The following is a 23288-nucleotide window of genomic DNA, read 5'->3' on the forward strand; positions in this document are numbered from 1 at the left end:
CAGCCTGCATCCCCCCAGGTACTGATGTCAAAACACAACAATTCTACCGTTTAACTAAAGCCACACTAGCGGACAGGGGAGATCAGCCGAGAAAGAAGAGAAGTGGGCAATGCAATCTACCTGTTGCCTGCTAACGGCAATTTCAGCTGCCTGGGCTAGGGATGCGTGTTTTGCCCGGCGGGATGCAGCAGCTCCGAGCGCGCCGTACTCTGCGGCAGGACGGAGCCGAACCGAGTAACTCGGCGGGGAACCAGGGACGGTGCGGGGCTCCGGACAGTGCGGGGCTCCGGACAGTGCAGAGCTCCGGACAGTGCGGGGCTCCGGGCGGTGCAGAGCTCCGGACAGTGCGGGGCTCCGGGCGGTGCAGAGCTCCGGACAGTGCGGGGCTCCGGACAGTGCGGGGCTCCGGACAGTGCAGAGCTCCGGACAGTGCAGAGCTCCGGACAGTGCGGGGCTCCGGGCGGTGCAGAGCTCCGGACAGTGCGGGGCTCCGGGCGGTGCAGAGCTCCGGACAGTGCGGGGCTCCGGGCGGTGCAGAGCTCCGGACAGTGCGGGGCTCCGGACAGTGCGGGGCTCTGGGCGGTGCGGGGCTCCGGACAGTGCAGAGCTCCGGGCCGCGCGAGCTCCGGGCGTTAGGAGCTCCGGACAGTGCAGAGCTCCGGACCGTGCGGAGCTCCGGACAGTGCGGGGCTCCGGGCAGTGCGGGGCTCCGGGTAGTGCAGAGCTCCGGACAGTGCAGAGCTCCGGGCTGTGCGGGCTCCGGGCAGTGCGGGGCTCCGGGTGGTGCGGGGCTCCGGGCGGTGAGGGGCTCCGGACAGTGCGGGGCTCCGGACAGTGCGGGGCTCCGGGCGGTGCGGGGCTCCGGGCAGTGCGGGGCTCCGGGCGGTGCGGGCTCCGGGCGTTAGGAGCTCCGGGCTGTGTGGGCTCCGGGCAGTGCGGGGCTCCGGGCAGTGCGGGGCGCGGGTCGGAGCTGGCGGGGCCGGGCGGCCCCAGGTGCGGCCGCTCCCCGCGGAAGAGGGCGCGGGCAGCCCCGCTCCCCGGGGGCGCCGCGGTCCCCCCTCTCCCGCCTCATTTGCATGGCTCTTATTACGGCCGTGCCTCGCTCCCGCCGCGCTGACACCGCCGGGCTGAGCGCGGAGTCGCCTCCGCCAACGGAAGCGCACTTCCGTTATCTGCGCGCCCGCGCCCCCTCCTCAGCTCGCTCTCTCTGGATGTTTAAGGCGAGGATGAACAAACAGGTCCAGCCCGAGCGCAAAGTGTCGGTGGTGGCCCCCTTGCCGGACCGCGCGGGGCCGCCGCCGCCGCCGAAGAAGGACGTGGAGCTGATCCTGGTGAAGGAGCACAACGGGGTGCAGTACACCAGCAGCAGCCTCCTGCCCGCCGCCCCCGCGCCGCGGGGCACCCAGGACAGGGAGACCTGGGGCAAGAAGATCGACTTCCTCCTCTCCGTCATCGGCTTCGCCGTGGACCTGGCCAACGTCTGGCGATTTCCATACCTCTGCTACAAAAATGGAGGGGGTAAGACAACCGCTTGCGAGGTCTTTTTCCCCGGCCCCACAGCCCCGAGGCGCACCGCCGCGAGGACGGCATCCCGCTGCGGTGGGAGTTTCTGGGGGACACCGGGAGCCGGGCTCACCCCGCGGTGCCCGGGCGCGGCGCCGGGTGGCCAAGGGAGGAGCGGCGGCCCCGCGGCGCTCCGCAGCGCTCCCCGCTCCTCCCGGGCAGCGGGACCCACCGCTCAACCCCTTCCCGGGAGCCAGTGCTCACACACTCCTCGAAGTTTTACTTAGTTTTTCAGTACAGGCGTATTTGCCTTCTGCTGCCGCTCCAGGCTGCTTAACACTTTTTTTCGTTCGCAAAAAATAGCACCAAGAGGAGGGGTGGGGGGGGGGGGGGGGGAAAGGCCAAACCAAAGACACTCAAGCAGAAAAATAGCATCTAGAAGAGCTAGTGCCAGACCACTGAAAGGTTTCGTGGGGGCAGTTTTAATGTAAGATTGTGACTTCTGCCCTCGGTTCTGCAGTGTGGGGGTTCTCCCCTCCTCCAAAGTAGGTAGGAGACTTGTTACAAACAAAGCCTCGCCTCCTGCACAGTTTGGCAATGACAGAAACAAAAAATTACACAAAGTAATATATATAGTTGGCTCCGATTGTCTGGCATGTCTTCAGTAAGACCTTAACTCCATCATCCTCTTTCATCTCCCCGAAGTACGCTGTGCTGTCAGTGATGACTCCAGCCTGTGATGGAGTAACACCATCTGCGAGCCGGGCAGGTGCCTGGGGTGCTCTCAAATCACACACAGAAGGAACAGACCCTGCCTGGCAGATGGAGAACTGTGTGTGAACGCTGAACCACACAGACAGAACTGACAGAGAGAAAGCACGTTCTGAAAGATATTTATGTATGTATATAGTGATAGTGTGGTTGCCTGGTGATAAAGGCTAATAGGTCACGCTTGTAGCATAAAATAATTGCTTCCTGTGAAAATAGGAATGCAGGATGAATGGAAAAATCCCTATTAAATAACATGGAATTATACCTGTCCTTGGAACTTAATAGGATATTGGTGCTAATGAAAAACTCAATCGAATTGGTAGCTCCAAAACTTCTGAGAGGAGTCAGAAAATCTCTCTGCTCACCACACAGACAAACTGAAGAAAGTAGTTAGTACTGAAAAATAGCTTTCATCTTTATTTCGTTACGTCCAAAAATAGTCCTGGTCATTCACACTACAGCAGCACAATGCATCAGGAACCCAGCAGGCTCCTCCTGGGTCAGGTGCAGGTGGGGCAGCATCATTCAGGATGCCACTCAGGGCAGATGCACCACTGCCACATCTCCATGTTATCTGGCAATTTTCAGGGAAAGAGATATATTGTCGTATCTCACATTGCACAAGGTGACACCCAGAGTGCCTGAACTCTTTTCTACAGTAATTTGGGTCACTTAATTTCCTAACCTGCTTCCTTCATAATTCACTGCCAGCTCAGGCACAGAAGGTAACAGTCTGCACCTCTTGCATTTTGTTCAGCAATCATGTATTATCTTATGCCAGTTCAGCTAGAAAAAAATGGGTCTTCATTAGTGTCTTCTGATTCAAATACTTCCAAATGGCAGTGAAGAGAAAGCCAACAGCTATAAGAGGCACATTTCAGTAAAAAGTTTGCAGTAATTTTCCATATCATCGAAGGTAGAGAGGCTCTTTGCTACCAAAGTCTATAGAGTGGCCGAGAACTGTTTACTGATACAGAGACCAAACACTCTGGTATCTTAATTTTTTTCCATCCATTGACTCTTATGTTGGACATACATATCAGTTCTAGTCAGTAGAAACTCTTGTAAGAGTTTCAGGCTCTAGAAGTACTTTACTGAGTTTCAAGCCAACTCAGTCCCTTCTTTCTTTTGAACAGTGTTTTGGGAGCTTGTTTGCTTTACGAGTAAATTTTCCTACAAGACCAAAAAACATAAGGCAACAGGCATATGTGCATATGCTGTGGCATATCGTTGGATTTTGTTGAAATCTTTCCAGTCATAAATCACAGATATTCTTAAATGTCTCCCCCCCTGCCCCTCGCTGCTATTGCATGAGAGAAGCTTCCCAGCACTAATTTAACTTTTGCTGCCTCAAAAGGATAACACAATGGGTTTCATATAATTGCTATGTATCCCCATACAAAAATTGGTATGTGGATATAGACATGGGGAAAACTTAATTTCACTATCTTAGTAGTTTTTCTGGACGTCTGAGCAAACTAAAGGGATGAAATCAGAAGTTGCTTTTATACTTGTCTAGCATGTTCAGACTTAACCTATAAAAAAATTTATAGGATACTCATACTAGCATTACAGTTTGCCTTTTGATATTTATGAGGAGCTGCTAGGTAAAGAAGAAACCAACAGAACACATAAACTTGAATTGGATGGTATGCATAAAGTAAAGCAGTGGAAGGTAAAATGTTTTTTTCCTCTTCCTCCTGCAGTTTCTCTTTATTCTGAAAGACTCAGCAATTACTCAGCCTCAGTGACATAACCAGAGCTCTAGAGCTGACTTTGGACAGTCAAATATGTGGGTTATGAACACATTATCAGCCAATTGATACAAAATAGTTGGTGGAACAGAAGCACAAGCAGTTTACAATGCCCTAAATCCTGGCTCAGCATGGTCTGTGACACCTAACAAAAAGAAATTCTGCTATCTAACCAAAAGCTACACCACAAAGGTTCTAAAAATCTTCTTAGAATTTGAACAACAACATCAAGGACATGGAAGTGGTAGAAAATGGCATCTTCCTTTGCATTTAAAAAAATGTTAGGTGGTTGACATATGGACTATGTCCTAAAGATAATTGTGATTAATTCAAGATGCCTGCAGACATACTAAGGGCCTTTCCATGTTTGTAAAAGTAGGTGGCTCTCAAGAAAGCATGAAACTTATAAGAACTGAGAAGGAAAATATAAACACACACTCTATTGCCCAATTCAAAGTTGAATTTTACCAGGACATGGATGTATACACACCCCCTTCTTTTGGGTTAGATCTGGAAGTTCCACTTATAGACAACTCTGAAAGTTTTACTTTCACAAGGCATACACCACCCAGTGGCAGCTATACAGACTTTTTTGGTTAGGTAACTTCGGAGGAAGCGCTGGTGGTGGTAACAAAACGAAACATCTATGTTTTAACAAGCTCCCAGTAACAAAAAGCTAGAGAGTAAGAAGCATCCAGCAGAACTAAAACACTGAATGAATAGCCAGAAACATCTGTGTTTTGGGAGTAGCCTGCTGAGAGACCCCAATGGGACTTCTGCACAAAGATAGATGGCAGAATGTAACCCTTCTGTAAACAACTGTAATTTTTGGAATCATTCTTCTGCTATTAAAAAATCCCCAGTCTTTAGTAAGGTCTAAAAATCTAGAGCATTTATTTTTCTATATCAGTTACCTATTTTCATAGGATTTGCCTGCTTTACAAAGGCAGACAGATCCAGTGGCTGTATTGTAATGAAATGTGCCACAGAAAGCTTACAGGATAGTTTAGTATGGACAGACTGGAGGAGTTCTTGCCCTCACTGACTTCTTGAAAGTAGGATATGTCCACTGTGTGCTCTAAAGTATTTATCAGGTGATAGGGTAGACTCTGAACAGATGGGGAAAATCTGCAAGCTCCCACTAAGTAGATATGGCAACACTCCAAAAGGGAGAAATCTCAAACACCACCTTGTCAGTCCAGCTGATCAAAAAAGACCACAACTTACAGTATTTGACTGTTGCTTACAGCATAGGGGAAAAGTTCTGTTTGCAGCAGATGGAATATGTTTTGTGCAGTGCATTTGTGAGAGTTGCAAAGGAGCAGGGCTTGTTACTGGAGAAATCATCAACTATGGTCATTTCTACTGGCTAGTCTTACAAGAGCTATATCCTTGTTATCACCTTTCTGGCAAAAGCACTTTTTAAAAAATTTTTTTTAAGCAAAAAGATTCCCTGCTGTATGACTCTCTCTGTAAGTGGTCAACATCCAAAGAACTCTTTATAACACAGCCAACATTTTAATTGCTCCCCAGCTCTACAAGAGGCTATGGTGAAATAAAGAAGAAGACTACTATTAAAATTATACTCTCATCAAATTAGGGAAAGATTTACCCTGCTATTTGGATTACATCTGAAATTTTACTGATGCCAAATGAAGTTGAGTAATGCCTACTATGATTAACTGATGTGCTCACAGTGGGGGAGGATGATGCTCAGTCTTAGTTAACAAGCTATTGTAGTTTTTGTACAAGACACTTTCAGTATTAATGTTCATTTTTGTTTCCTGTTCTCGCATAGTCATAGGCAGTATTAATATTTCCCACTGAAACTTGGAGAAAAGGAATTTACCAACATAAAGTACTTCTTTTGTGAGCCAAAGTATTTACAAGGTCAGTCATGTTCAGACTACTCATTAGGAAGCATGTAATTGTCGGATTAGTCACTGGAGATTAACTGTATCATAAGAGTCAGATTAAGTTTTAAATGAATTTAAGAATAACGGCAGATAAATATTTTAACATTACTCTAGCTACCATAATGCACACTTGAAATCTCCCCTGCAGCATTATTTGAAAGTGTTTTTATACCACAGTATTTCCAGAAATTGTTTGCTTCAACAGTTTGCCAGCAATCAATACACTTCAGAATTATCTTACAATTTATCCTAATACTCCCTGTCCTAGTCATAGTTCCATAAGCTGTAGTGCAGGACTGAGCAATCCACAGCACAGGTACCAAAGACTGCATAAACCACATCCAAATATCCCTGAACAGGCCCAGCACAAAGTCAGGAGCCCAGAGCTGTCACACATCAAGGACAGAGTGGAGCTGTCACCTCCCACAGGGCTGGGAGCCTGGCCACCACACCACTCCACCGAGAGAAATCTGTGGTGCTGACAGCACCACCTTGTCCTTCTACTACACTCTGCCTCCTCAGTTTTGCAAAGTGTCTGCCACCAAATTCAATCACTATTTTGGGGAAGAAATATAACCTGATATTTTACAGTTCAAAGGTGGATGACCTTTCCCTTACAATATCAGAGTTTATACTTCAAAATAGCATTGATGATGATAATAATAAATCAACTTTGAAGTAATCTCACTGCAAAGCCTACGCCAAGAGTTTGACTCATCAGTCAATCAAAGCTCAAATGCAAATCTAGTAATTTTGCTTTCCTAAAAAGGGGTTTTCAATTCCCATTAGCACATCAAACCACTGACCTCAGACAGGTTAAACTGTTACGCTGATCTCTTCACTACAGCCTTGAGCTCTGGGTTCTCAGCCATAGTGTGACATTAGGGACAATGCTCTGTTGTGTGGTGTTGCAAACGCCTCCTTTCCCAGATCCAGAGTCAGTGTCCATCTTACAGATGCTTTCTTCCCTTTCCCACTCCATCTATTCTCTTTTCCTTCCTTGATCAGCCACTAATCACCTGGTGCATGCAGGGCATGGGTTCACTCAGGATCAGCAGCACTGGAGCTCACATGCCAGTTGCCAGCTGCTTCTCTGAAATTACTTGTTCTGATCTGCATGTCTTGTTGGCTCCACAAAATAAATCTTCAGAACAGGAATTTCTGCAGGGTTATAAGCTACTGCATCATACACCTACTACACATGAAGTATTAAGAATAGCTGAGAGGGAAGAACTGAATCTCACCCAAATCTTTCATCAGTTGTAAACTTCTTGTTTCTGACTCTGAGGTATGATACCATGAAATAGTGTATAATTGTCACACTGTTTGGACTCTCAGCTAAATATCTGCCTGTGCAGAGATGTTATTTGTCCCTGAACAATTCCAGCAACTCCTAACTTGACAATTTTACAAAGGTGTAGAGATACATTAGCATAGAAAGGTTCTAGATGAGATCCATAGTATTTAGCTTGATGTTACACATTAAGAGGATCATCCTGTGGCTGATGCAGGGCAAGTATTGAGAACTGATCTAAAAGGTGCTCCAATCAATTACCAAAACTGATTTTCCAGCTTTACTGACAATAAAAGAGCTGGTGTGGACCAGCTGACAAAAGCAAAGATACATCTTTCCAAGTACAGTGGATGCACATTTTGGTTACCACTTGAAGTACTTTATTCTAAACTAAAAGGCAGAAAAAACTTCAAGAACTAAACTTAGTTCTGTTTTCAAAAATTTAAAATCTCAGCCTAAGATTTTCCCATCCCCTGCCTAGCCCCCAAGCCCTCTTCATTCCTGTACACCCTTCTCAATTCTGCCAAGGAATGGAAGTACTGAAATATCCCTAGTAAACCATTTCTGCACAAGTAAATTCTGCAAGCCACATTAGGGAGTCTTTAAAGTTCATATTAACTCCTGCTGAAACAAACACAGGACTTTATTACAGTTTGACATGGAGACCTGTGCTTGGTTACTCATTCAAACTGAAATAGCAGGCACTTGAGTTTTGTGTGCCTGCTTTCTCACTCACATCATCCTAAGCTTTGGAGTAATGGAAAAGAGAAAGGCCGGCTTAGGAGTGCAGCAGACAACAACCCTTCTTTACTGAAGAAACCAAAATATCTCTAGAGAGATGCAGACATAGTCTACATGGTTTGGGGGCAGAATTTCACTTTCATTTTTAGGCAAAATACCACAAACCTGTCTGTCAGTTCAATGAATATATGAATACATCTTTAGCAGTCTAAAGATATTATTTTCAGACAAATGCTTCTTCCCCATGCTTAGACCAATATGAAACAAAATGTTAGTGCAACAACTTACGCATAAGATCAGGAGGAACATACATCTTTAGTGAGAGTTTAAATATGCTGTGAGAGGAATGATGGATTAAAATCAGATCGTAAATTACTGAACCTCTTGCTGTGTATTAAAATGGAAATGAATGGTTTAAAGAATTTTGAGAACTTCTGGGAAGCAACATCAAATAGCCCATGTCTTCATTTTTGCTATGTCTGATGGTAAGCACATCAGCAACTCCCAGTTGTAAAGCCTTCGTCCCAGTTTAACCAATTGATTAAATATTTAAGAAGTGTAGTATGGTTCTCAGATATCAGTCTGCACTGTAATCTCTGTAGCATTTACATACATTGTATGTAAATACATACATGCAATTATTAGACACTGTTTTACCTAACTGCTCTCAACATTATTACAAAATAATAAACCATACAAATAATTGTACACTTGGAGATACAGTTATACTAAAATATTGTAATTTAGAAGTCAAGACACAAATTCAAATGATGCATCTTTGTAAAACAGTTCTGGATCTTTCACTACTACCTCTCTCTTAGTACTTTCCATTTTCTTTATACATATAGAATCATAGAATTATTTGGGCTGGAAGGGACCTTAAGGATTGTCCAACCCCCCCTGGAATCTTGCACCTGACTCTCAACTTCTTGACTTGAAATGAGACAAGAAGAAAGAAATTATTATTGTTGTTTCTATTATCATCATCATCATCAACGTTGAAATAAATTTTATTAAGGACAAATCCACTGTCCCAATCCATTTTCAGTGAAGAGCATGTAAGGAATCCAGGAATATCACACTGGTTATAAACCTTGAGTTTTCCCTCCTCAAGGCTTTTGAAGACAAAGGATTTGTGTTAGCAGCCCATTAGCCATGTCCTGACAACCTGTAATTGCCTCCTCCAACTACAGCTCCTTAATCATCTGCTTTCCTTCTCCCTACCTTTGTATTAAGTCTTGAACCTTGATGGAAAGATTTGGTCCTAATTGTGCAGATCTTATATACTGGTGCCAAGTCAGTAAAGTTTCAAATGCAGGCTTTATTGACATTCAGAATTTGATTTCTTATAGATGGATATCTGGTCCTTCAGGAAATCAGCATCAAAAGTGCCTAGATCCCCAGAACTGTTGAGTAACTCCTGTTCTCATGGAAATTCTGGGTAACTAGTATAATTCTGCATCTTAACTTCTGTATAGATTCAAGGTACTAAATTTTATCCACAGAGCTTTTGAAACCTTTAATCCATAAAGAAGGGAAAAGGAGGTGAGAAGCATGGAAGGAAAACAGTTGATTTCCTTGCCTTGTGACATATTCTTCAACAAAACCATAGGAGAGAACCTCGAAACTATTTATCAAAACTATCCTTTTTTTATTTTCACTCTTCCTTCTCCTTTCCCCTATTCTCTATTGAAACAAGTTTTGCAATCTTTCCTGAAGCATGACAAAGGTGACAGCACAGAGCAGCACTTTGGGGACCAGGGTTTACCATTCGAAGCAGTAACTATCAGCAGGGAGGTCTGGCTGCACAAGTCACGTCATTTTCTGCACTCATATTCATCTAAAGCACACTAGCAATTTTCCAGTGAACAGAATTCTGTGATAACACATTACAAAGCAAAATTCAGGCAGGATTGGACAGGCAGTTGTCTGTTGCCAGTCCATAAATGTTTTTTTATGACAAACATTCTGACTTCTGGTATGTAGTAAGACAAGCTTCCCTTATTATACAATAAGTCTTTTTATAGAAGATGATAATTTTTCCAGTGCTCCTACTCCTTAAGGCTTTATGAACACAAGCACTCACTTCCAAAAGCACAAGTGATTGCAGAAGCTGTGTTCTTCATGTAGGTATTAACTGATTGCTACAGTTTGGCTATTATAATTGTCTAAGAATGTATGCTAGGTGTCCAAAATAGGATCCAACCCTCACAGACTAGTGGTGTTAGACCACATAGACATGAAGTCTTTCTTAGAATGGTTTGTTATAAACTGCTTCCCTAGAACAAACCCAGCACCAGAAGAGCAGTATTGCTTTGATTCTGCCCCACTGACGTATGCAGGAATTGGGATTTCAACACCAGAAGAATATTACTCCTTTGCAGTCTTTATTTCAGAGCTGGAGATAGTTATTGCATAATTTCCAAGCACTGGGTGTCCCGTCTTACTGCAGCACTCTTGCTAGTCTGAGAAACTTCTGTGGCATTGATGTAGGGGAAGGATTGTGGTTGGGAAATTGCACAGCATTCATCTTTACCTGAGGCCTGCAGGACTGTGGGAATGAGCTGATTTTCTGTCCCAACAGCAGCATGGAAGAATGAACCCTCTGCAACAGCCTCATTGACCATCCAAACCAGTGTTTCCTTGGGCCCAGTGTATGTACTAAAAAAAGCATCTGATTATTGTGCATCTTGGCTTTTGCCAACTATTTTAATTTATTCTGCCCCTCCTGACCTACGTGAGTATGTGTGTACAGCACTCTTCACTGATATTTTCATTCCTATTTTGCTCTTCTGTAATGAAAGACCTCTTGCAATGTCTATCCTGAAGCATGCCAAAGGTAACTGCACTTTACTTGCCCTTAAGATCCGCATCTCAAGGGAAAGTATGATACTGATTCCAGTTAAATAAGAAAAGAGGAAGAGGCTGGACTTTTCCTGGCCCAGCGCTCTGCACGGAGCAGAGAAACGGGAAGCGTTTTTCAGACCACAAGGTGGAGCAGTAGATCCTCACAGGTCTTGGGAGAGCCCAACCTGGTAATTAATGTCACAATCTTTACAGGAAAAAATAATTTCATGGTGGCTCATTACTCCTAAATACAGCCATAACAAATATTATTAACAGACCATTCTTGGATTTCCCACTTTATTTTATTTATTAGGATATTATAGGAGGGGCAGTTTTTAGTGGTGCCTAATTCACATGTAGGACCTCACTTGTCAGCATGGCCACAATGACAGCAAGGACACAATCCATTGATAAGAAGAGGTTAGCCCTGAACACACTTTTTTTAAAGACAGTGCAACAATAAAACGGAGATACAGTCTCTTCTCCACAAGGATTGATACAGGAGGAAACAATTTCTTTAATCCTAAATTTAGAAGGTGCTCCAAACACCCTCAAAAATTTGCCTTTGGAGGAAAAAACAAGCTCCACACAGACTTTCATGGATACATTCTACAATTGAAAGATTACTTTTTTCTTCTTCAATATTAATGTAACCCACATTTCAGGAGGTCTCAGCAACTTTCCTTCTTGGCAGAGGAATCCTTATTTCACAACACATTAATTTCACAATTAAGTATGTTGTGCTTACTATGATATTAGAGAGTTCAAGGCCAGATGTTACCAAAACATCAAGTTACTGCTTAGAACCACTCTCAGAAGTATGTTTGGTACATGACTCTTCACCAGCATGCACGGCTGTATCTGCCTACTGATGTGCAGTAAGACTGATGCTTGAAGAAAGTTTCCAAGCTCATGCCCTCAGATTGAGGGGAGATTGGAGCTGTACAAGGCACCTTAGTTCTACAATTTACTACAAAACCAGGGAGTAGTTTGTGCTGTGCAGTGCTTTGTCTCCTTTCAGAAGAGAAATGCAGATGTGTAAATGAGATCTTGAGACAGGTGTTGATGAGGTCAAAGACAGTCCAGGACTCTGTTTTGGGGAAGAGTTTGATCATTTGCTTCTTTTCTACAGTTTGTTTCTCATGTATGCATGGCTGTACAGCCTTAGTTAAAATCAATAGATTCGTAAACCACATGGGAGGAATCCTGACCCGGCTGAAGTCAATGGGTGATTTTTTTCCATTGACGTCACCAGAGCCAGGATTTAAACCCGAATAACAGACGTCTCTCTTAAGGACTCCTAAGTAGACAGAATTTCCAGACTAAGAATTATGTGGGAAGAAAAACACAATAAAGTAATAAAAAACTCCTCAGACTAAACTGATACAGAAGACTTCCACCGAGTAGTAACTGATATTCACTCAGTACAATAGCTCAGTACTTTACCTAAAAAGCAAATTGTCAGGATTACATAGATGATGGTGATTATTACACAAAATAGATTTACTCTGTGAGAGTTAGACTATGACCTCAGCATTCTCCTATGCCGGCCTCAAGCAATAAAAAAAGTACTATTTTAAGAAGTGCCTTTTACTCTCACAGTTTCATAGGAACAAATGATTTAGGCAAGAATCTCTTTCTAGCTTTCAACACTGAAAAGAAAAGCTGGGAGAGAACAAAGTAAATTCAAAACCAAAGCAAGCAGGCAAATAAAAGGATTGTAGTAGAAGATCATGCATTTTAAAGTATTATGGGGCCTACTTCATGGTTTTTGAACTTTTGAAATTGGTGGCTATAAGAATACAGTTACTCTCTGGCATAAGTTACAGTCTTGACACTACTGTAACAGAAAGAGCCAGAAACCAGCTACCACGGTCTTCCTAAACAGCCATTTAATCCTTCACTGACTCATACAGAAGCTGATGACAAAACCACTGTGTTGGACCCTAAATTATGAGATTTTGAGATCTTCAAGATCACCTATATGTTTCTTACTAAATACTATTTTACAGTGATGATGTATTATGTGTTTAAAGCTGCTTAGAAATACAAACATAAAAAATCGCTGTGTGACAAGTTGAAAACACCAGACTCAGCCAGACTGATTTATCATAAGGTCTGAGTAATCAGTGAACAAAACTGCCCTGCAATCTGCCCAAGAAAAGGTTTGCACTGTGATGGAACTAGAAGGATTTTGCTTCAAACTGTTAATAGGCCTCTGCTTCATCTTGGAAAGGAGCTATGATGGGCCCCGGGGTCATTTTCACATTCTTCCATGGCGTATCCAGCTAGGAAGCCCTGTGCAGAATGGCAGTGACAAAGCGTGTACTGGACAGCTTGGGCTGAGGGGAAAAGTACATTGCTTGAAGCCCATTAGGAAACAGTCCACTAAGAACAAACATAAGGCTCGAGTTGCAAACTTAAAGAAAAACTTTTGTCTGATTAATTCCCGCAGAAGAAGCTGAGTAGCTGGAGGATGGAAAATGAAAGAAGGGTGTTGCTAGACAGTACAGGTAGATTTGTGCAGCATTGTTGTGTTTCATACTGGTCTAAATATGACTCAGTTTACCCCTTAAAGCAAACTGATGTCAAGAGAAGTAGTTCTTACAGTCCTCCTGCTGCAGGAGGGATGATACATAGAGGTTTCACTTCATGCTCACGATGCCCAAATTCTCAGAGACCCCACCTAATGGCTTGCACACAGAATATTGCCAGCATTACCCTGTGCCAAATACAGATTTTTCCCAAAAGGAAAAGTTTTCTGTGAAGACCTTGGTGACAGTTTTTATGAAATTCCGTGTTTGGTGCTAATGGAAAGGTACAAAGTAAAGAATATTAGCACAATCCAACAGTAACTATAACCTTTGATAAGAGTATGAGATTTTCAATTTTTCTAGGCAATTGTGCAAACAGGAGCCATGACTGTAATGGTAAGTTTGCCATTATCATTGTTAATAGCACCATACACAGCCATTAATCTTTACAAATAAATTAAAATGATGCAGCATTTGTCTTCTATAAGAAAATATTCTTTATGGCTAGATAACAAACTATTCATTTCAAATATATCTGATATCTGTAATTTGTAATTTAGAAAGCATGTCTAAGAAATATCAGAAAATTGCACATAGTGGGTTTTAAGGAAACATGGAGAATGGCTTTATAAGGTATATAACTTTTTGCCTTCTGCTTTAAAACCCTGTTTTAGCTTGCATTATATGTAATTTACAGTACAGTTACTCTGCTTCCTTTAGTGGAGTCAGAAAGAATATTCATCCTGAAGGCTTCATTTCTAATGACTGAGAGTAAAAGTTAGATTTACTAGAATTCTTATAGATAGGAGACTCAAATAATCTCACAATTCTGTAATAGAAATAACCCTTTACTGAGAGGAAGAATTTAAGGGATTCTGTTAGGCAAGAGTTTTTAAAGATTAAGACAGTACAGAAAGTATAGCACCAATAAAAATAAATCTCTATTAAAGACTGGAAGGAAAAGGAGTGTTTTGATTTAGTCTTTGAGTCCAAACATTGAAGTTACAACTTAGAATTGGATTAATCACTAAATGGTGTAAGGCAAGTTTTTAAGAGTGTCACAGAATGCTGTGCTTGATTCTTCTTTAGCAGAATGTCAGGGCATTTTCCTCCTATTGGTTTGTACATTAATCCTCTTGAAAGCTGCTTGGCACTTGTCTGGAGATGATTTAAGATGTCTTGGGCACTTTGTTTTACCCTGGCACAGTTATGAATCTCATGCTGCCTAAAATGGGTACTGCATCCTCCCCAGAGGGTGCTTAACTTGGAGGCTGCTGGCTGGTTTTTATTTTGACAATGTGCAAGAGAAAAGTAGTCTTTAAGAGCAACACCCTCCATCCCAGATTGCTGAGAAGCAGGAATTGCCCTGCTACATGCACAGCACAAAGCACATTTTACACAGGGGCAATCCTAAGAATGTTAGAGTAGAAACAAGGACCAACCAATACTGCCTAAATGAAGGGCTCAACTTCAGAGGACTCATCTCAGACTCTTTTTTATTAAGATGGAAAAACATTTCAGGTATATCAGCTTGGCATTCCAGATGCTGAGCTGGTAAAAGCACAGCTCAGAAAGCAGGTATCATAATTTAATGTAGGCACCAAAAGTGTCTGCAAAGTTCTTCATCCTGCCAACACCAAGGAGTACCCATAAGGTGGCAATTTCAGACAGAAAAGCAGATATCACTATTGCACTGTAATTAATTAGTTTAGTTCACTCATCTCTATCGATTATAAAACAGGAAGGCCAACACTTGATTCAAAACTAAAACACAAACAAAAAAAAAACCCAAAACAACACAACACCAAAAAAAAAAACCCCAAAAACCCCAAAACAAAACAATCAAATAGCAAAGGATCTGTCTACTATCTTCCAATCAGGTTTGTAGGTTTTTCTGTCTTAAACTCTGGTCTGTTCTGGACAGCAAGTGAGATCAAAGAATCTCACAAGCTGTTCTGGCATCAAATTCATATTAATCCATGAATTTTGAAAACATTTATTTTCGTTTACAGCTGGCTGAGGAAAAAAAAAGACCAACACAAATGAACATACAAGTTCTCTGAAAAGATGAGAAAACTGTGACTAACAGTCTATATCTGAACCAAAGTAGAACTGTAGTTGCCAAAATCTCCCTGGCACCAACTCTCCCTACATTTAAGAGACAACTAAGCTGATGAAATAGTATTTCCTTTTGTGTACATGATGATTTTCCACATATCACAGAAAATATCTTTTCAGTACTTAATAGTTCAAGGAAAACTTATCACATGAGGTTATGCTGTTATGGATCTAGTGCTGGAATCTAGGAAAACCTGCTTATCTTGATCCAGAAGCCCACAGAAAATACCTTCTAATATCTTAATTCAAAAGTATTTTTAACCATGGGTGTTCTGCCACCAATAAATCAGGGTACATTTTGACAGGCACCTTGCTCTTGTACATCTGAAATACAGCCTACACCTCACCTGGGTGGTTTTGTTGATATGCAATTGCAGGTGAATATCCTTGTATCACCCCTAATAGCTGCAAGGTTAGAGAAAAAAGCACTAATAGAACATTCCTATTAATTAAGTGCTAGAATAGTATTTTCCCCTCTTAATTTAATATCTCTTAAGCTTCCAGCCATGTCTGTTGTGAAGCAGCTGTGTTCTCCAGGGAGGCATCTGCATGCTGACCCAGTAGTCCAGTACTACATATGTCCCCTGATTAGGACTTTTTGAAGAGTTTGTGAACTATAAAGTTTGCTGGTTTGTTCCCAGCAGTGTTATCTGTCCAGGAAAGGATACTACCACTTTTACAAGCCCTGTTCTATTGAGCATTAGCAATAGAGATGGCATAAATAATAACAGAATCATCTACAAGCTGGCTCCACAGTCCTGCTCACTTACTCTCTCATTTCTTGTTTAAGCCAGTCAGGTAGTTAAAAGAAAAAAAGGCACAAAATCAAGATGGTGGATTTGAGCAGGAATGTGAGCAGCTAGGCTTTCATATTCTTACAAACTCCAAGTATTTACTTACCGAACTACAGATAAAATTCACTTTATTGCCTTGATCTAGAAACAAAAGATCAGACTCCAAGAGTACCTCTGTTATAGAGGCACAATGTTAAAAGCTACCAGTGCAACCTGTAAAGCAGATCTTTGGACTTTCTATGGTCACACTCATGGCAAATGGTGGGAATTGCTCTTTTCCTAAGCCAGGAACAGTGAGTGTTGTGAAGGTCAGCAGCAGGAAGCCCCTGCAAACCTCCAGAGCTCCCACTGCCACACTGTCCATCTTGGATCATTCTGATTCATATTCTCTCAAACCCACCATGACTCTTCATTTATTCCTTAATTTCCTACCAAACAACACAGGCCAGAGTCCTGTTCTTGTATGTGCCTGCAATTATCTTTAAACTACACATTGTTGTAAATGTGAACATTTCATTAATTTATGTAAATAGGACCTTGGCCAATGACTTGGCTGTTATTTATGAATGAATCATGCTGCTCTGAGTGGCTGGATATATTTAGCTCTCATTAATTTGTTCAAAATAGCTACTAATGGGTTTCTTTAGCTCATGACTCTTGCAACAAAAGGCAAAAGGATGATTGGATTTGTGAGGGGAGGGCCGAGGTAACCCTTTCAGTTACTGATCAGTGACCACCTTCTAAACACTGCACTTCAAGTTACTTCAAGTGATTTTAAAGCAGTAGCAGGTTAACAGCTCAAGACAAAAAAATGCAGGCTTCAGTAGGTGTCAGCCAACAGCACTGAACCATTTCTGCAAACTATTTGTTTTCACTTTCTTTTGAGCGAAAGGAATGCTGTTAAAATTGCAATTCTGAAAATATTGGAGGAACTGAGCCCAAAATGGGAGTAGTAATATAAATAAGCTCAAATCTAGCAAGAGTTTGTTAGAGGGAGTAGCTAAATAGAGAAACTTTAAGAGAAACATGCCACTCACCATGATATAGATCTACTGGTTTTATGATTCAGAATTACTTTCCATTAAAAAAGGTTGCATACCTGGATGATTTTATTGTATACTTGGAGAATTTTACATGTGTAAAGTGCTGCTGAAGTTTTTGTAGTATGTTACGAAATCTGTTTTGCAGAAAAATGTTATTTTTTACAACTAGAATCTCTTGCTAGCTGCTGTCAACATCATCATACAGCTGCTGTTATCATCATCATCATCTTGTCTTTGACTGGAGGTTCTCTCATGCTCCTTTGTAGCTCTGACATCTCTTTGCTGTACTACACAGACCCTCATTGCTTTTGATCCCAGGTCAGTAAGGTCTCAGTGTTCCACCCCCTCTTCCCAGCTGTCTGCAGCAGGCTCCAGCTCCCCTCCTCCAGAGGTGCCCTTGGAGGCTGTGCAAGCTTGGTGGCCTGTCTGCTGCAGAGCCAGGTAACATCCATGTACTGGAAACACCTGCTTTTCCAATTACCTAGTTTTCTACCCATGGTGATCTTGTACAATCTTGATCTAGATTTCAAGAACTCTGCATCAGTGACTTTGTTTTTCATTCACAAGAGTCTGCACAGATCAGAGTTTCAACCCATTTTCCTTGTCCAAGCAAATGTGCTACATTCTATCAACTACCTGCTGATATTGTTTGGAGTACTATTTATTCTGAATTAAAAAAAAAAAAACCAAAAAACAGCATTGATAAATGTTATTAGAGATATTAGCTTGTATTCAGTTCACCAGTTGGGAAATATCTGCTTTTAGACTTTTCCTGCACAAATACTGGAAACACTCCTATTGGAAAATATACTGCCATATTTGCTCAGAGTTTGTTGTTTTAGCAGACACCCCTGCCAGTATAACATTTTGACTAGAAATAACCATGGTAACAAATGCAGAAGGCTAACAAGCACAAAGAGTTCAAAATTGTTTCAACTACCCTGTCCTGCCCTACTTCTTGTATGGGTATCAAAAGTCCTTTTAGGATAACCACAGCTATTTTAATTATCTTTTCTCAGCTATTAGTAAATTAATGCTTCTTCCTTTCTGGGATTTAAAAGTAAGATGGGACCTCCTGGTAGGACTGAGAAGAATATTTAGAGCTTTTGCTTCCCACCCCTTTGGATGCTGGGAATGCTTAAAAGAGAGGAAACACTCCATGTGGATTCTGGTATACCAAAATTAAGAGGTTGTTTTGGCATTGAATACAGGAATGCAAAATCTGTCTTGCATTTTGTCCTTCATTAATTAAATACAATAGTTTAAAAAAAAAAAATCTGTTCAAGTTTCCACTTGAAGTTTCACATAGATGGTTCTTGTAAAAGCTGAGGGTTTGATTTAACCTAGTTTTGCATAAGACATAGGCTGTTTAACTGCATATTTGCACTGGCGCCTTAAAGGGACACGTATGGATCTCGTGAAATCTGTCAGGAGAGAGATGTAGCAGCTCACAACAGTCTAAGGCCAACCTGTGGCTTTGGAGCTGTGACTCAGTAGAGAGTCAAGTATGGCTCTTACACCAGGGCTGTGTTACAGATGTCAATGACTTCAGCTTTTTAGCTGTAGAGGAAATGAGGAGCCATTAGGGATCGCTGAAACCAGTGCTGCCTTGTGGGGTGCAGCTGTGTGCTCACCCTGAGGGGAGTGAATGCCCTCGAGTGGGATCAGCGCCTTACTGCCAAGATCTGCAGATCGCGCTCCCGCAGCTCGCTGAGGTAGGTAGGTCTTGGCAAGCTTGTCTGGAGTGTCAGCCAAGCCCTGCTTCCGAAGAGCTCAGCTGTCTGGCCTCTCCAAAGTGACACTGGACTCATGCAATTAAAGCCCTGCAGTTTCTGTGGCCAGCGGCGCGGGCAGGAGTGGCACATGGTGCCTCCCTTCCTAACGTGCTCCGACCTCAGAGGCAGGGCAGGCATTACCAGCAAGTGCTCCTGGTATATATAATGGGCTGCTGCTTCATTCACACCAGTGGATCTAAGGCAACAGGACCGCCAGGACTGCCTTGCCTCTGGTCCACAGGATGTTCACACAAAGAAGAATTTTTAAATTCTTCCAAACACCTCTTGTTCATAGGACGCTGCTTCTAAAGAGCCCTGAGATGGAGCCCCTGTGCAAGCCCAGAGGGACACTGGTCAGCTCTCACACACAAGTTGTTTACAAGAATTTGCAGACCATTCTATTCTATATCTATTTCATGTGGACATTTGAATGATATTTTGACCATCATTTCTTTTTATACAAAGGGGCCTTGATCCCAGAAAGTGTTGTACAAACACCATGAAAATTGATTCTGGATATTGGCAAGGAAAATAAAAGCAATTATAAAGATACTTACAAAAGTACCTGACTTTTAAAATTTTTTTTACCAAATCAGAAGCTGCTAAACAAGAAGTTTTCAGAAGACTCCAAAATATTAAGTCAAACTAATATGACTAAGCACCCTTACTTTGGTATTTATCTCAATTTCAAAATACTTCAATCACTTAGCACCTGAAAAGTAACCCAGCTACGAAACCCTGCCATACTGTGTAACTGCTCTTTGATGAAAATTACACCACACCTTATTAATCCCTTGCGGGGGCAGGGCGGGGGAAGAAAAAAAAGAAAGAAACCTCCTATAACTAAAGCCTAGAATGACTCGCAGCCAAACAGATGACACTTAAGCAAGTGTGCTAAGTACAGTACACTTCACAGTTCATCTTGGTATTAGTAATACTTTTAAAAACTGAGTGTTTTAAACTAGCATTTAGTACGTATGTCCACTACACAGCTCCAGGATTAATCTTCTCAAATACATATTTCCCTGAATAGGCATCATGTTTTCCACGGTCTCATAACATTAATCAAACATCACTCCCTGCAAACTCCATACCTCCCAAATACAAGCCAGGTTTATGAGTCAGCTCCACACACTGTAATACGATCAAAGACAAATATGGCACTTCAAAAGCTCATTTGCAGGAAATTTGACAGAAAAACCACCTAAAATAATTTTTCCAGATACTAGATATACTGAAAGCAATATGTTGTATCCCAGACTGATTTTGCTGAGTATGTTTCAAAATTGAATAGAGCTCAGAACTGCAGGCTATTAAGTAGCTGTTGAATACAATTTTTTTTTTGCACAATATTCAAACATACAACAGTTAAACACAGCAATCATAGGAAACAGATTATAAACAACACCAAAATATTACTAAAACCACTGATACTGTAGTAGCTTATATAAATGCAAGTTGCATTTACATTACATTCCACCATGAAGAAGATTCTTGCCCCCAAAGTGATACAACCAATGTATTTCAATTTTAATATGCATTCTTAAGGGTTTAAGCTATTTTTTCTTTCTGTTGATATACCTTGCCTCTCTTTTGTTGCAAGGTTTCAACTTTCAAATGACTAAACTTATGACTGAATGCTGAATACATTGTCCTTACTATTATGTTACAGCACGTTACTTTTAGAAGTAGATTGGTGGTATGACTAAGAGAGCAGAGTTTGTTTTTCCATTTTATTCTCCAGTATAAAGTCAAAATTCCCTTTCTGAGCAGGCATGCAAGGCAGCTTACACCAGTAATATTTGTGAAAAGCAAGCTCAAAAGTTAAAGAAACAACCATTCAGACTTTTAAAAGCATAACAATAGTTTCAAACATACTTTTCAAACATGTAATTCATTCTGCTTAGTGTCATGTTTTGAAAAGCTACAGGCATGCTTCCAGATTTTTACCTCCTGTAAGTGTATAAATTTAGGAGCAATGCAAACTTCCTTTTACAAAGGAAGTTTTCAAATTACTAAACCAATACAACAGATTTTAAAGGTTTGCAGAAGTTTGTACTACTTGCTATTAGGAGAAATAGTCAAGTTACTGTTGCTTTTTCCTTTTACTGAAAAATTGAACCATGATATTCACAATCTAGTTTCCTCTTCATAGGTAACTGCTAAGAACATTAGTCATATATTCAGGGTACATAATTACTCTATCATCTCTCTAGTTATTAAAGCAATCCAATAATGTTTTTCAGAGAGGCAAGTTTAATATTAATTGAACTCTTCTTGACCAAGCAAGTTGCGCAATATAGTAAAAGCAACCCTTTGCATGTACCACAAAGCAGAGATCTGCCAGAGCCCACAGTTATTAAACCTGACACCAGCTATAACTGCTTTATAGTTTCACATGTAGCCATGCACTGGGGTAATCTCTCTGTGATCTGGATCATATGAAATAGCTAAGAAATTTTCAGGTAGTTTCCACATTAGGTAGAAATTTTTGCAAGCATATTTCAGCTCGCAATACTTTTTATGCTACAGTAGCTCACACACCAGGATTTTTCCAAAAGTGACAGTTTCTCAGTGACAGTACAAACTCACAGGAGAATGCTCAGCCTTGTGAAGTGTTCCAGGAAGGTGCCAGCAGCCCCAGCACTGTCCTGCTGCAGTATCAAGATGCTGTACTGGGGCTAGCAGGAACCTCCACATCCTCCATGGTAATGGCCACGAGCGTCACTAGGTTGGAAAGGGGTGTGTTGCCTAACCCATTTCATAAGAAGAAGGAAATTTATTATAACAAAATCCAAAATATGCCATAGAAGTCCAAATTCTATATAATTAGTCAGTAGTAATTAATTTTCAAGCCAGAGGTTACAGCAGACACTTCACACAGTGGTTTAAGCTGCACTTACAGGATTTCACATTTTTCTTTTCTGTTGCTGGTTCCATGCGGCCTTCTGAAAATACTGCAGCTAAAAAAAAAAAAAATAAACAACAAAAACCTAAAAAAAAAATTAATAGCCCCTTTTCCTTTCAGCTAAGCAAATTAGTTCAGCTTTTTTTTCTTATTCAGCTAGGGATTAATTTTCAAGGACACATTTTTTTTCTCTTTAAAGCCAAAGAGCAGAGGGGAAACGTTAAGGGGAAATAGGAGTTACAGCCTATAGTTCCTTTCAGGGATTCTGTCTCTGAGACAGAAAGCAGAAAAGGGATAAGAATACATGGATTCTTCCTTCCTGATATTTCCTTTCTATTTCCCATAAGCAGTGGTTTTGTCTTTAGCTGGTAAAGGTAAGCAACAGATAAAGAAAAATTTGACCAAATACCAAGACTAGAATGTCTCTTTACTGTCTTTTCAGGTGCTTTTCTTATTCCCTACATCCTCTTCTTAATCATTGCTGGAATGCCCTTGTTCTATATGGAATTAGCACTGGGACAATATAACCGAGAAGGGGCTGCCACTGTTTGGAAAATCTGTCCAGTTTTCAAAGGTAAGTGTTCCTCTGCTCCCCTGAACAGCAGCTGAGGGTGCCACAAGTGTGATCACAAACAATGTAAAGATATCTCATCTTTCACAGACAAGGTGGTATTTGGTGACCTTTCCCCAACCCTTGAAGTCAGAAGTTTTTGTGTTATCAAAGGTGAAACACAACATGGGAAAAGCCACAGAAATCATTTCAGGATGATTGCTGTCTGAGTGTAACAGAGAGCAATGAGCAGGAGCAGCTCAGCCCTGCCCTCCCTTTCCCCTGTGTTTGGGGTTTGGGAGGAACTGGGAATCTCAGGTGGGGGGGGGGGGGTGGTTTGCCAATCCAAACGTTGAAAATACCAAATCCCATCCAGTTAAGTTCAGCCCCGTCTTCCCCATTGACTAAGGTAACCACTACTCCATTCAGGGCATGGAGCTTTCTCTGCAGAAGCCAACATACCACAGTGCCTACAACAGTAAAATGGAGTTGTGAAGACTGTAGGTTTGGCCACTAGACTTAAAACAGCACAGGAGTTTTCTGTGGTTTCTCTGTACCTCAGTTTTCCTGCCTGTGAAGTGGGAGCAATGATTCGGATAGTCTTTGTAAAGTGTCTTTCAGATTTAGCAATGAAAAACACTTATTAAAATCTGAACATTATTACTATTGAGTGTTTACCACTAGGATTAACTCTCCAGCATCACTGAATAAAAGGCTGTGGAGTGTTGTTTGTGCTCAGC

At 41.7% G+C, this 23288-nt stretch overlaps 1 protein-coding gene across 1 annotated transcript in view; it reads left to right on the top strand.

Annotated features, from left to right (window-relative positions):
* The first annotated feature begins 971 nt into the window (after window positions 1–971).
* The window catches only part of SLC6A2 (solute carrier family 6 member 2), a 61716-nt gene continuing 39399 nt past the window's right edge, over window positions 972–23288 (top strand). Inside the window, exons 1-2 of the mRNA XM_030282284.4 lie at window positions 972–1518; window positions 22441–22572. Coding sequence (XP_030138144.4) covers window positions 1077–1518; window positions 22441–22572 — 574 coding nt within the window. The 5' untranslated portion in view covers window positions 972–1076. The remainder of the gene's footprint in view (window positions 1519–22440; window positions 22573–23288) is intronic.

This window comes from Taeniopygia guttata, chromosome 11, assembly GCF_048771995.1.
Source record: "Taeniopygia guttata chromosome 11, bTaeGut7.mat, whole genome shotgun sequence".
Classification (NCBI taxonomy): Eukaryota; Metazoa; Chordata; class Aves; order Passeriformes; family Estrildidae; genus Taeniopygia; species Taeniopygia guttata.